The sequence below is a fragment of the Pseudoliparis swirei genome, chromosome 3, assembly GCF_029220125.1.
Source record: "Pseudoliparis swirei isolate HS2019 ecotype Mariana Trench chromosome 3, NWPU_hadal_v1, whole genome shotgun sequence".
Classification (NCBI taxonomy): Eukaryota; Metazoa; Chordata; class Actinopteri; order Perciformes; family Liparidae; genus Pseudoliparis; species Pseudoliparis swirei.
The window spans coordinates 7,408,107-7,422,746 of NC_079390.1; the positions used below are offsets into that span (position 1 = coordinate 7,408,107).

Consider the following 14,640-nt stretch of genomic DNA (forward strand, 5'->3'; position numbering starts at 1 on the left):
TTTGTTTGGCGGTCAGAAAAATAGGTCAGATAAAAGAATAACACGTAATTTAAAACATAAATATTTTTATATTAATTTCAAACTTTTCAAAATTAAAAACATTTTATTTATTTATTGTAAATTACCTCTCGCGGCCCACCTGCAGTACCTCCGCGGCCCACACTTTGGGAATCACTGTATTAGCCTATCTATTGTAGCTAAATGATTTCCTCAAGCATTGCCTCCATTATTTATGGAAATGATATGATCAGATCTCCAAAACGGGTATTTCAAAGCAAATCTGATCTTGAAGATTCAGATTTGGTAATCCAATCCTGCCTGTGATCTGGATTAAACACTGCTTTTGAGTATTTAAAAACTTTGGTGTGAAATCTGGATCAATTTGATCACAAAAATCAGGATTACCCTGATCCCACCTCAGAGGTGGATTTGAGGGAGATTACATGTAAATAGCTACACTTCACTCCTGGTTGATCAATGTTAATTTTCTTTGCACGTTCCTTTCTTTTTCAGCAAACACTGTGAAAAACGGAAGTAAAACAAACGTCAACCAGTCAAATGTATTTATTAACATGCATTCAGTACACACATTTAATTTTCATAGCCAAAGCTCAAACGGTTATGTCATTTGGAGCAGCTCTGTTAACCGGCTGTCTTCTCTTTCCACAAACATCTGGAAAGAGAAACAAATACGAATGCCTTGCGAGTAATAATAATTTATTGGATTTATAGAAGTCTCAAAGACGCTTTCACATAGTCGGGGGGGGGGGGGGGGGCGAATGACGAATGACAATACGCGACATACAGTCACCATCACATACATGGACTGATGAGTAGGGGGAAGGAGGGGGCTACGGGTAGGCAGATGAGAAAAGATGTGTTTTGAGGCGGGACTGGAATGTGATGAGGGAATCAGTCTGGTGAGAATGGGGAGTGAGTTCCAGAGCTTGGGAGCTGCCCTGGAGAATGCTCTGTCCCCAAAGCTGCGGAGTTTGGACATGGGGGTGGAGAGTAAACCAGCCGAGGTGGATCTGAGGGACCGTTGAGGTTTGTAGGGGGAGAGGAGTTCAGAGAGATAAGGGGGTGCAAGTTGGTGGAGGGCTTGATCTGGATTACAAGTTTTTAAATACCGGCCCTATGTCAGTAGTTGAGCCTGTCAGCTCCTGATCCAACCCTGGATCCTCAACCACTGATTCAAATGAAGAAGGCTTCGTGTGTGCCCGCACAGCAGCAATGGCACGATCTCTTTCATCGCCACGCAAAGACAAAGCTGCACCAGACGGTTTTGGTGGCAAGAATCCCGGCTTTAACTTTTTTTTCAACGCCGAGACACTCATTTCGCGAGTGACCCTTGCCAAAACAATAATTACAGACATGATTGGGGTCCATTGTTACCCGTAACCCCGGGTCTGCTTTAACTGAAAACGATTTGCTTCGGCCAAGGCGTACTGGAGTTAACTCCCCCCAAACTCTCTCAGAATCCAAGTTCTCCACAACCCCGGCTCTCACCAAAAAATCCTTTATGCGTCATGACAAACTCATCTGCTAATCTAGCCGCATCTGTAACCTTGCTGACTTCCCTTTCCATTATAACTCACTATAAATCTCCGCCCGCCACCCTGTAATTTTCGTCTACCAACTATTGAAGTCCCCCCCCGTCAACACTTCTCGGCTCGCGCGGCAGAGCGATGCGCGCGCCGGCATCGGCGCTCTGCCGTGATGCGCGCAGGCGCACACGGGTGAGCACACTCTCACCAGCACCCCCTCTTAATTCTTATCTGTGTTGATGTCATTGATTGCTGTTAATGGTGTCTGTCACACAACACGCCATGAATCCTTGTATGTGGAAACATAAATGGCTCAGATTCATATCATTTAAAAACAACAAGAACGGGTAACCCTTGCAAAACGAGTGCAGATATGTGTGAGTCATCTCGTTTTATCATTATTATACGCTGCAATGAGCTTTCCACTACTGTGACGACCCTCCCCCGCTGCAGCTGGGTACCTGGCCTAAAAGGGCTTCCTGGTGGGAGGAGCTACCAGAGGGCATAAAAGGCGGTACCAAGGGGAGTGTCGTCCTCTCTCTCGCACCCACACTCAGCAGGGCCTGCTGCACCAGCCTCGTCTTGTGCTTCTTGTAGTGTTTGGTTGGTACAATAAATAGGTTTCGTTTGAAAGATCAATGTGTGGCCTCCCTTTTTGTGACCAGTCGTGAGCCAGGTGGTAACAAATGGGGGCTCATCCGGGATCATTTGAAGGTATTTTTGTTAAAGGGAGTTTTCCACATCTTTTGGGTCGAGTATGTTTCGCTGTAGTGGTCCAGGTGAGAGTAATTTGGAACCCTTTTCCTGGTAGGCATAAGCAATGAGTGGCACCAGCTGTCTCATTGACCCTTTATTTTGTTTGTTTGTTATTTTTGTGCAGCAAGTGGTTAGAGAAGTTGCTCGGGGGCACTTCCATGACTGTCTAGGTGATTTTCAGCTTGCGGAAAGTTAACCGGGTTACTGGGCTTTGTGCTTAATTCATCTTGACTCTAGCCTGCATGAAGACTAGGGATGAGGTAGGAAGTTAGACCTGGTTAGGCAGTTAGTCAGGGGAGTTGGGTTCCTTATTTACAGCAGCCTGTTGGAAATTTTGGTTGGTGGAAAAGCTTTGTTGTGGTCGAGTTGTTAAAATGGCTTCCATTGAAGACTTTGTGCTGTCTCCCAATGAGGGTTTGCTGAATTCTTTCAAAAAAGAGATCTTGAAATTAGCGGACCACTTTAGTTTTGAGCTTTCTAAAAAGTTCAGTAAAGTTGAGATGTTGTTCACCTTGAAGGGTCACTTGTTGGAGGAAAAAAAGTGTTGCTTGGTGTGAGTGAGCCAGGTCAAGTCTCCAAAGTGGCTGGTGGAGTTAGTTTAACATTTGAGCAGCAAAGGCAACTCTTGCAAGAGGAACATAGGAATTCTATGGAGCTTGAAAGAACAAGGCAAAATGCTCGTCTCCAGGAGGCTGAATTTGAAAAAGCAAGGCAAGATGCACGTCTCCAGGAAGCTAAAATTGCACATTCTCAGGTGAGACAACAGTTGGAGTTGGAGCGATACAAGCTGGAGCTTATGAGTGAAGGTAAGCTTAAGACTCATTCACACAAGGGAGAGCTATTGTCATTTGATGTTTCTGTTAGCTTGAGGTTGGTTCCTAACTTCACTGAAAGGGACCCTGACATTTTCTTTATATTGTTCGAACGTTTAGCAGATGCTCGGAATTGGTCAGATGCTGAGCGTACCCTCTTGCTGCAGTGTGTGCTTACTGGCAAGGCCCAGGAGGCTTTTTCAGCCATGAGTGTTAATGACAGTGGTAGCTACCTGTTGGTCAAAACTATTGTACTCAGGAATTATGGGCTGGTACCAAAAGCTTATCGGCAGCATTTCAGGTCACACAAAAAAGAAAAAGCACTCACGTTGAGTGTGGGCGTGACCTAACTCCTCATTTTAGTCGCTGGTGTGCTGCGTCACAGGTCGATACTAAGGAGGCCCTTGAGGAGTTGATCTTGCTTGAACAGTTCAAGAATTCTCAGCCTTTTTTTTTTTAAATGGTTTATTTAATAAGGGACAGTGCACATTGATAAAAACGTTGCAGTAAATGTGCCAGAGTTAGCCAAGAGGCTATTTTTCATCTGTAGTCCCAATGTTGCTGATGTTAAGAACAAACCTAAAAACATAAGATTACAAATACAATCTACAGATAAAGCAAATAAAATAAGGGAGAACAATGTTAAAATGGACAGAATAAAAACATAATGTCAGAGATACAACGTAAAAGCTTACAGACTAAATGTGACATATAACTGCAAAGAGGTGAACGACAAGAGAAGACACGCAGGTGGAGTAAACGGCCGACCAGCAAGTCAAGACATACAGAGACCGGACAACAGACAAACAACTGACAGAAAAAATGAAAGTCCAACCTGGGCAGATGGAGGAGCCGTTACAGTCTAGTGCTGACAGAGCTGGGTAGTAATGTACCATTTCTTTGTTTCCGCTTTAAAAGAGTTGAATGATTGTAGCTCTCTGATAGATACTGGAATGTAGTTCCAGTCAACTGCTGCTTGTACTGAGAAAGCAGCAGTTGACTGGAACTACTGGCCGTATAGTTACCTACATTCAGGTAAGGGAAACACCTTATATATATATATATATATTAGGGCTGTCAGCGTTAACGCGTTAATCTATGCGATTAATTTGGCCGTGATTAACGCACTAAAATATTTTAACTTTGTTTACTTCCGGTGTGCGTTGAGTTGTTGCACTCTGAGTGTCAAACCGCGGCAGTCCGCTCCTTCCTCCCCGCCGCTCCTCGATATTCACAGAAACATCGGGTGACGTGTCGTGACGTAATATGAGTAACATCGGGTTGCCAGGTCTGTGTGACAAAACCAGCCCAATGGCCAATCAAAACCAGCCAAACCAGCCCAATGGCCAATAAAACAAGCCCAAAAACAAGCCCAATATCAGAACTCAAAATATGCCTGTGCCAAACCATATACACTGCTTTTAAAGTCCAACAACATTGCTATCATTTCCAAATGTATTGTAATATCTACAAAGTAACACCAAATGGTTAGTATGCCAGCATTAAAAGCAGTTTTCCCTAAACAGTTATTTCACCTAGGTCCTAAAATGGCTTTATGTAATTAGATACAGTATATTATCATAAATAAAATATAGCTCTGTGAAGGTGTAGACCAATTAACTGACGGACAAACTAACCTGTTGCTTTGTCTTGAGGCTTTCTCTTCCCTTCCCTTTTCTCTTCCTCCCTGCCTGGACAACATGAATGTACTGTTTTACTTCATATGCATTTACTGTAGTTAATGCAATACCTTATTTCAACTGAAACACCTTATGTTGCTTCACTATATTTTTATCATATACTTATAGTTCAAACAATGTACGCACTGACAACTGGAGAACGGAGCAGCATTTCGAATGTGTTTCCGTTTTGCTGTGGTTTTGGAGATCACTGTGGTGCGCAAATCTCGGTTTTGCAGTACCGACAAAAGCTTTGGTATCATCCCCAGCCACACGTTCTATCCATTCTTTAATTCCGTTTTCACTTTCCCATTCTTTCGTATATTTCTTCCCGTATTTAGCCCACTTACGAGGTGACATGTTTCGCCAGGGTAGCTAGCTACACTAACTAGCAGACGAGAGTTGGGATCGAGCGGGTCGCGGAGACTGAGAGCGGCCAGAGCTTTAGGTGCGTGTGTGTATGTGGGCGTGTCCCATGTCCATGTGTACGTGCTGATCTGGAGTCAGTTTGGTAGGATTTGGGTAGAAATAAATTATTTCATTTAAAATATGGATTTTATTTAAAGATATTCATGTAATTTGCATGCAAAATAGGTCTACCCGAACCAGCGGACAAGAAATTCAACCCGGCAACACTTCAGTAGCCCAATTCCACGGAAAACCGCGGACCTGGCAACACTGGGCGGAAGGTGCAGGTGACTTTTCTTCTCTTTCTTTTTGCCCCGATGCGCGCGCAGACACGCCGGTATGGAGCTCTGCGGCGCGCGGGACAGAGCCGAGAAATGTTAATGCGACACTAGAGAAAGAGTGACATGCTGCTATAGAGACGATCAATAACAGACGTTTAGTTTAATAAAAGAACAAAGACGTCTTGAAGAAAATAACCTTACATTACTTCTGCTGTAATCTGTTGCTATAGAGAAAATTACAGGGGGGCGGGGTCTCACCCTGATATAATGGTGGGGGAAACACTGGGATGTGTCACAATTAGGGCTGCAACAACGAATCGATAAAAATCGATTATTAAAATAGTTGGCAACGCACCTCAGTTACTGTAACTGAAGGTGACTGTGATATCCATTCAAAAGCCCGAGAAGCTGAATTTACTTTTTGATCTTTTGGGGTCATATACAGTTTGCAATAGTCAAGAATGAATGTATGCTTAATCATGACTTCTTTTCTTTTTAGGAAAAACGCAAATGCTGCTATGCTCAGTAACTATGAGGTGATGTGTTGCGTCTCATTGTTTAACATTAAATATTGTTGTTGCGTCCAATCAAGAGATTCAAATAATTAAGTGTTGCTTCAGTTTTGTCTGTCTGTGTTTCTCAGGTGTTCAAACTCCTGACAGACCTGAAGGAACAGAGGAAGGACAGCGGGAAGAACAAAAACAGTGCCGGCCAGCAGAACCTCAACACCATCATGTATGAGGTAAACGCACATCCTCTTTCTCTCTCTCCACTGACTCGTTTTAAACGTGTTCAATAGTGTGACCACAGCTTCCTCTGCATTTCCACACAGACACTGAAGTACCTGTCAAAGACTCCCAGCAGCAGGCAGACTCCAGAGATCGTCAGAGAGTTCCTGACCACCATGATGCCTCACAAACTCACAGTCAGTGAGATCAGTGGCAGAAATGTTCTCGTTCGTGTGTTTTATTTGGAATTTAAAGATTACCGAATATATATTGATTATTTAGAAGATAAGCAAATACAACAGTATGTGCTGTTCCTTACATCAAATATTCACTGATGTTTTCCCCCCATCAGGGCAGAAAAACTGCAGCTATTGAACCACCGGCCACAGACAGCAGTGGAAATTCAGCTTGTGAGTGTTTTATCACCAATTACTATTATTACGCATTACCATACCTCTCTTTTGCTCTTTTTCCCTCCTGATGTATTTTTCTACAATTCTTTCACACAGTTACTGTGGTACGAATGAGCCAGTGTGTAATGTGCTAAGAGTTGCTTCAGTCATTATTGTGATGTTCTACTTTACAAAACTAACAATAACCTAATAATAATAATAATAATAATAATAATGACGTATCTGATTGATTGATTGATTGATTTATTTGTCGTTTGCCAGAGTACAGGTACAAAAGCATCGAAATTGCAAGAAAGGGTGGATGAAAGATTACAGCATAACATGAGGGAAGAAGGCGAGAAAAAAACACCAACCCCCCGACTATGCCCCGAGAGGGGTACAGTGTGGGAGCAGGAAAAACACCTTAGCACATAAGCACATACATTTTAGACATGACTTGCAACGAGTAGGAAGGGGAGGGAGGTAATCCAACAACTGGGTGATCTAAGCCCATCCATTGGGGGCAGAAGGTAACCAGCACCGACAAGCAGCCAGCCGGTCCAGCAGCCTTTCACGGCGCCAGCCACAGCCCCGTCCGGTCACACTGGGGTAAGAAGCAGGCGGCGTGGGATTGGGGAGGGGTAGTGAATGCAAATCAGTATATTGAAAGTTTGTGTGTGCGTGGTCTGGTATGTCGTCCTCCCCCAGGCCACAACAGACAGAGTTCACAGTCCGCAAGATGGTCGTTGCCATGGAGATAGCCTTGAAAGGTCCTGGAGAAAACAACCACAGGTGTCTGTGGATAGGGGAAGGGAATGAGAGAGGTTCTCACTTCAGCGATCTTCAGGGAGTTGTTGTTCCAGTAACGGCCTTGGCCAAGGCCCGTCTGGTTGAGGGAGCCGAAGCAGATAAGATTGGGATTGTTTGGTCTTCCAGCAGCTACATCCAATTTGCGCACCTACTATTCCACCACTTTCCTCCCATTTTTCAAATCGATCCAATTTCGTCGGGCAGCCTTAGGGGCTTTTAACGGCTGTCACCGCTTCCTTAATTTTCCGATAAACCAGGGCAACGCCAAATCCAAACAGCAGAAATCCTGTAATCATAGTTCAATAGGTAGATGTCATCTACGCCCTCCACGGAAAGGCTGCTAGGCACACGACACGCCCATCGTAACCAGCTGCAACGTCCCGGCAGGACGGGCAGGTCCCCCCAAGCTTCTCGCCGAGAAGACGGTGTCAATTGGTTGAGAGACCAGTTGATCAGATGATCAGTTGATCGTCCGGTCCATGGTTTTAGTTCAAGAGCGATGAGGAGAGAGTCTCTCAAGTATAAAACAAGACAAGACATGACGATAGGAGCCAAGAGGAAGGGAAGGTCAGAGGAGAGGGAGAGAAATGTGACCGCCTTGAAGAGAGCTCAGTGGGAGAGCAGTTGTCCTTCATCAGGAGGATCGGCCGCTCGATCCCGGCTCCACCACTCAGCCTGATGTGTTGTACTTGGGCAAGACACTTCACCCAAAATTACTCCCGTAGCTGTGCAGACGGTGTGTGAATGTGTATGAATGTTCGCTACTCCTGATGTGCAGTTGTTACCTTAGCCCCTCCCACCACTGTGTGAATGGGTGAATGATGACGAGTAGTGTAAAAGAGCTTTAAGTGGTTGGAAGACTAGAAAAGCACTTTACAAGTTCATGTCCATTTACCATTTATCATTAGTGAGCCTCAGTTTTGCTTTGGTGGCGATGTTCCTTTATTACGATCAACCTTGAGTCAGTCCCACCTAAGCGTCTGCTGGAAATACTTATTAGTACATCAGATGATTATTAATCTGCTGGTAAAAAATAGTCCCCAACAATTGGTCTATTTTGTTGTCTTTGAGTATCATTTTCTGAAAACAACGATACCAGCGTTTTAATATGTTACTTGAAACTGTAACCCATTTCTTCTGTCCGCAGTAGGATGAAGAGCCTTGGGGCTGAACGCTGCAGACAGGAGGTATTGAAAAGTGACTTGAAAATTGGTAGTTTTGTGGAATTTGTTGATATTGGGAAACATAGAATAATGCCAGCCTTGTCATTAAATAATAATTTAATAATAGATTACAACTCATAGGACATGCTTTATTTTTGACCATCTATATGTGTCTAATTTCTGCATGACTCCATTGATCCCATTATAGAAGGGATAGAAGATCTTGCCAGATCGCTCATCAGAGGAACATTTAACATGGATGAATCTGCATCACAGTGCCTTGAGCTGAGCACCTATACCAACCGCACAGGACGTCACTGGGGGGTGTCCTGTGACTGTAATATACTGTTAATCTATCACTGCTGACTACTTTGTCATGTTTTGTTCATATAAGAGCTATTAGATCATTTATGTTGAACTAATGAACACAAAGAGGCATCTGAGGGGCAGGATAAGTAATGTGAGAGGAATAATTATCTTGGCTTTTGTGTGTGTGTTTGCATGTGCGTGAGAAAGAAAATGTTTGACCCGCTCTGACTTCTCAATGTTCAACTGCAGAGCACAAACACATTAGTTCCACGCCAGTAAGATTGCTGACTGAGAATAAAAAACACTGTCTAATGGAGTGGGAAAATGAGAAGAATTAATACCAATGTATTGAACTGGCCGTGTTGTTTGTCCGTCTGAACCGAGTGTCGTGCTTTCTCTGCAGCTCAGTGGTGTTACCAGAGCCAGTACTCCTGTGACGACACATGCAGAGGTAAGACGCACATGGAAAGACCACCAAGTATAAGAGACACACTCACATTTGTAAGAACACACTTGACAAATCAATAACAAGTTTGTGATCGGTCAAAGCGTCTGTAAGTAAAAACACATTGAGGAACAGTTAGCAGGGAAAGGAGTGGGTGGAGACCAAAAACAGAGCTAACTAGAATGGGCACTCGGTAGAGCGCATACCTTCGCATATCACAAGATTGGGCATTGAATTATGAACAGTTTGGCATTAGTTGCATGCCAATTGGGTAAAAATTGACCGTGCTATGGTATAAAGAAGATTTTGACCTTTTCATGACCTTGACCTTTGACCCGATCGATCCCAAAGTCTAATCAAATGGTCCCCGGATAATAACCAATCATCCCAACCAAATTTCATGCGATTCGGTTTACAACTTTTTTGTTACGCGAATAACACGCATACAAATAAATAAATAAATACACGGCGATCAAAACATAACCTTCCGCATTTTCAATGCGAAGGTAAAAATAGAGAGTGAGTAATAGACATCAGGTGGACAGATATACAACTCCACATTAAATATAACGGTTGCTTCATGTGTGCTGGATGTGTAAAAAGGCAACTCAAATGTTCACCCCATCAATTAAATTACGTGAAAACATATCAGTCTTCACAGATGTTTTCTAAGCCGTGTAAGTGGACAACATTTTTCTCTTCCACTGGATCCATGAAGCCAAAGTTTCGTCTTTCTCTAGATTTCCGTGTCCTACATGCCCACTTCTTTCAAACACCTCTATTGTCTCAAGCCCAAACAGATTACACAGATTACCTTTTAGCAGTGGCGGGCCGTGGGCCTGGAGCCTGGGCCTTCAGTGAGGTCCTACACAGTCCCACCTGAATTAATCCACCTCTTATTACTATCATTATGATGCCATGGCTCTAGACCAGGGCTGCTCAATACGTCGATCACGGCGTAGTATTGGTAGATCGCATGACATTACAAAAAATTGGGCCGCCCCCGACATCTTCTCTATAGCACGCCTTTGTTCATTTAATAAACTAAACAGCCGCCTGATGTTGATCGTATCTACACAACAGCATGTCATTTTTCGCTCTCCGCGCGCTGCAGAATGCGATCGGGACGGAGAAAAGAAGAAAAAAAGTCACTTGCACTCGTTTGTTCACTAAACAGGGCATTGTCGCACCCAAAGCAGATTTCAAGTATATGCTCGACCAAATCGACATCTTCCTCCTTCCGCCATTGTGGGTTGAAAACAGCTTTGTAGTCCGCGAATTAATTCCTTTATCAAATTCAGTTTCCTAGTTCTGAGGTTTTGCATCTACCTGCCCATAGGACCCGCCTCTCAATATTGGTAATCCAATCAAAAGACCTGCAGCACTCCGCCTGCAAGCTGGCTCCTGTTCGGGGCCTTCGAGAAGGCCTAGAGGAGCCAACTCTAAAGCTGATTGGTTGACACAACATCGTCATTCTATTCACTTGAAGCTACCAGCGCTTCAATGTTGATTCTGAAGGCCTAAGGGCAGATGTTAGCCCCTGGCAACACACGATAGCTGAATATGATTGGATAAAAGATCTAACATAAAGACCAGCCCTCCAAATCTCAACCTGACGCTGGCAGCAGCGCAACCAAGAGGAACGCTATGAAATTAAGAGAAAAACTCTTACTCTGGGAAATAATTGAATACATATTTGTGGGGAAATATATTTAGAAAAAAATATATATTCTGATGATGTTTAGGCCAGCAGAGAAGGCCTTGCTGGCCCTGACGGCCCGCCACTGCCTTTTAGAAGCTTCTAAAACACGTTCAATTAAAATAGTCCTTCTGGATCTCACCCTCAATATCTTATTTATAGTTTTTCACCAATTTTTTTTGCTGAGAACAACTAAAGGCGAACTATGTAATGTTCATTCCCAGTACAATCTATTCACAACCGAGCGGTGAACCGACGGCTGTTATCGTGTTTGATGGAGGTTAAAGGTGCCACGTGTCAGAATAACTTTATATGTGCATCCCAGACTGACCTGCTCTTTCAGGAGCACGGAGAACAAAATAGATCAGCGTCAGTCAGTAAAGCCCAAAATGTGAGGTTGTTGCTGCTGCTGTTTGAATCCTTCAGACCCGATCCACTGGCCAGCTCAGTTTCCCAGCTGTGGTGGGTTACGCCAATCACCAATCAACATCGTCACCAACAAAGTGCACGTGAACAGCGCCCTGCCACCCTTCAACTTCATCGGCCACACGGACACAATCAACGTTACAGTGGAAAACAAAGGACACTCTGGTGAGGGGAAATGTGTTATTCTCGTACCCTCCAGATGTTGAACACTTCTGTTTTTGTGATATTCTCTTAACTTTGACATTTGCATACTTTTCCCTGTAGCTCACTTTGCTCTGCCGCAGTCGGTCCGACTGACAGGGGGAGCTCTGCCTGGTCACTACAGAGCCGCCCAATTTCACTTCCACTGGGGAGGTAATGGGAGACCGGGATCCGAGCACACCGTTGACGGAGAGAGGTTCCCCATGGAGGTACGTCTCACGGGAGCCACAATGTCATTGGCAACCACCCAATGAATGAACATTATAATCAGAGGGGAGTTCATGTTTAACACAGTTGTGTCTAACAGAGGGAGCTGTATTAAAGTCTCAGATTCATCCTCTTCTACTTACAGTAGACTTTAATAGAACATAATCATAATACTGCAACTCCTTCGCTGTGTTTTGGGTTTCCAGCTTCATATCGTCCACATCAAGGAGCCGTACGGCTCTCTGGCCGAGGCAGAACATGACATGGCGGGTATAGCTCTGCTTGCCTTCCTGTTTGAGGTAATGTATTCACATTTCTTCTTCTTGATGACTGCGTTTTCTGAATACAAATTTGAAAAAGACCATTGAGGCTTGTGTCACAATGTTGATGGTGTCATCCTCACAGGAATCATCAGATGATTATCCTCCTTTGGACCCAATAATATCCGCTTTGGGCCGAGTGCAACACAACGGTAAGAGTTTGGTCACTAGGAACATAAGTTTTTATAGTAAAAGGGCCCCGAGCCTTTTATTGACATCCATTCTTCTGTTGAACATGTAAGTTAACTTTTCCTCCAAACACTTGTCCACCTGTCTTTCTGTGTCCAGGCAGCATCACCGTGATCCCTAACTTTCAACTCAGTGACATTATCCCCGCAGCGAAGGACCTGCACAGTTACTTCCGCTATGTGGGCTCCATGACAACTCCAGGATGTGAACAGGCAGTTGCCTGGACGGTGTTTCACAGGCCTCTGTCCATCAGCAGTCGACAGGTGAGCAACTATAAAGAGACACACTGGGGACAAACTAGTGCTCCCGGTTGGATTTCCTCAATCAATCTGTAAACCTTCAAACTGACTTTTGATATAAAATACAGATCCAGGTACACATTTTTTATGTCCTTGAAATATTCATGAAATGACTTCTGCATGATCACGTTTTATGTTACTGGTGCAAGTTGCCTAGTTTTGAAGGTATGGGCTGTAGATATTTGTCTTCTCTCAAATATAACGGGACTATATGGCACCTGGCTGGTATTCAATTCAATTCAATTCAGTTTATTTGTATAGCCCAATTTCACAAATTACAAATTTGTCTCGGAGTGCTTTACAATCTGTACACATAGACATCCCTGCCCCAAAACCTCACATCGGACCAGGAAAAACTCCCAAATAACCCTTCAGGTGAAAAAAACGGGAAGAAACCTTCAGGAGAGCAACAGAGGAGGATCCCTCTCCAGGATGGACAGATGCAATAGATGTCATGTGTACAGAAGGACAGATTTAGAGTTAAAATACATTCAATGAATATGACAGTGTATGAATAGTTCATAGTAGGCATATTCCACGATGGAGACCTCCACGATCCATCAGGCAGATGGCGGTGGGGAGGAGGAGTGGGCGGAGTCTCAACAGTGTATGAAAAATACATTTTAAAAACTCACCAGCAATGCCTTTTTTCAGAAATCATTCTTTTGTTGTTGTTTGGGTTGAATTGCTCTTTTTAAAATAGGATGCGTCCCTTATTACTTTTAATTTAATAAAAAGTTCAACTTCGAAATGCTGAAAGTCTTCAGGATCTGTGCCTGGGAAAAGTGACATTTGAGTCACTAAAAAAACACACCAATGTCCCTTTTATCGCAGTATAAAACTGCATTAAGTATTTAACTTCTGACTCAAACATGTTGAATCTGTTTCTCTCTCCCCTCCAGCTGGATGCAGTAGTTCAGCAGTGTCGATTCTGGACGGGACAGCCCATGACTGACATCTTCAGGCCCACGCAGCCTCTGGATGGCAGAGTTGTGTACCGGTCCAAGGCGAGCGCCGCTCTGCCGGGCGTGACCCACCTCTGGCTCGGCGTTCTCTCCGCTGTGCTCGGGACTCCGTGTCTGATTCACTGATCCAGCACATGAAACGCATGATTGGTGCAAATGAAAAACACTACTGTATGTATAAAGGCAACTTTTACCTGTGTGATAGTTCATTCAAAGAATCTTGGTCACCTGCGTGTGCACATGAAACCAAGTCATTGTGCAACGTGAACTGTGCCCCTCTGGGTAGCGCTCAGTCTCTGTTTAGTCTTTACCGCAGCTAGACCTTTAATTTTCCTTATTTTTGTTGCAATTAGAAGTCAATATTTTAAATGTGCACACTCGATTCAAATATTTTCACTAAATGTGTTTTTTCTGTTAGAAGTGTGATGAATAAAAGAGTAGAATTAGGGGTTTACATTAAGTAGGAATTACACGCTCTGGGACATTTCCATTTAACGCCATTTCTTCTCAACTTGACATGCGTATAGTTCTTTAACATCACTGATCAGATGAAGGCGTTTCATTTGTACTGTACACTTGTTTGAAAAAAAACAAATAAGTTTGACATGTACATAGATAACTGTAATCCTAAACCATTGTAACAACTCCTGTTTATGATATGATTTATGAAGTGCCTAATGCAATGCTTTGTGTAAAACAAACACTTATTAAATGAACACTGGGGACAAACGTACAGCCAGATTAACTAAAAGAATAATTAATTGACAGTACAAACCAGCAAATTTATATAAACCCTTGAAAGCATTTCTCGGGAATGTTTGGATTGAGGTTTCGATGGATAATAACAATCGTCATTAGAGTGACATAATCAGTGTTTCTGTTTCTGAAGTATTTCTGCAGGTTTCTGGACAAACATTTTGAAATGTTTTGCACTTTTCCCTCAGACGTATATATAACCTATTAAACTAAATATATATCCGATAGAAGTCCATTTCTTTGCCTCA

General features: G+C 43.4%; 2 protein-coding genes across 2 annotated transcripts; both read left to right on the plus strand.

Moving 5' to 3' along the window:
* The first annotated feature begins 5,947 nt into the window (after positions 1-5,947).
* Positions 5,948-6,586, plus strand: LOC130191664 (DNA-directed RNA polymerase III subunit RPC9-like). The gene is made up of 4 exons (XM_056411318.1): positions 5,948-6,019; positions 6,127-6,225; positions 6,316-6,412; positions 6,564-6,586. The coding sequence occupies exons 1-4, from the start codon at positions 5,963-5,965 to the stop codon at positions 6,584-6,586; spliced, it is 276 nt and encodes a 91-aa protein (XP_056267293.1). The 5' UTR covers positions 5,948-5,962.
* A 1,984-nt stretch (positions 6,587-8,570) lies between these two features.
* Positions 8,571-14,615, plus strand: LOC130192015 (carbonic anhydrase 4-like). Its single transcript, XM_056411840.1, has 8 exons — positions 8,571-8,913; positions 9,289-9,336; positions 11,456-11,620; positions 11,720-11,865; positions 12,070-12,162; positions 12,269-12,335; positions 12,472-12,635; positions 13,574-14,615. The coding sequence occupies exons 1-8, from the start codon at positions 8,832-8,834 to the stop codon at positions 13,760-13,762; spliced, it is 954 nt and encodes a 317-aa protein (XP_056267815.1). The 5' UTR covers positions 8,571-8,831; the 3' UTR covers positions 13,763-14,615.
* Positions 14,616-14,640: the final 25 nt, after the last annotated feature.

What these genes read in the sequence shown, in the direction of transcription:
- LOC130191664 (XM_056411318.1), top strand. Translation starts at nt 5,963, where the DNA reads ATGACTTCTTTTCTTTTTAGGAAAAACGCAAATGCTGCTATGCTCAGT. An exon ending in TCAACACCATCATGTATGAG is followed by an intron (nt 6,226 to 6,315) that starts GTAAACGCACAT and finishes ATTTCCACACAG; the next exon opens with ACACTGAAGTACCTGTCAAA. An exon ending in GCCTCACAAACTCACAGTCA is followed by an intron (nt 6,413 to 6,563) that starts GTGAGATCAGTG and finishes TCCCCCCATCAG; the next exon opens with GGCAGAAAAACTGCAGCTAT.
- LOC130192015 (XM_056411840.1), top strand. Translation starts at nt 8,832, where the DNA reads ATGGATGAATCTGCATCACAGTGCCTTGAGCTGAGCACCTATACCAAC. An exon ending in CTGTGACGACACATGCAGAG is followed by an intron (nt 9,337 to 11,455) that starts GTAAGACGCACA and finishes TGAATCCTTCAG; the next exon opens with ACCCGATCCACTGGCCAGCT. An exon ending in TGCTTGCCTTCCTGTTTGAG is followed by an intron (nt 12,163 to 12,268) that starts GTAATGTATTCA and finishes TCATCCTCACAG; the next exon opens with GAATCATCAGATGATTATCC.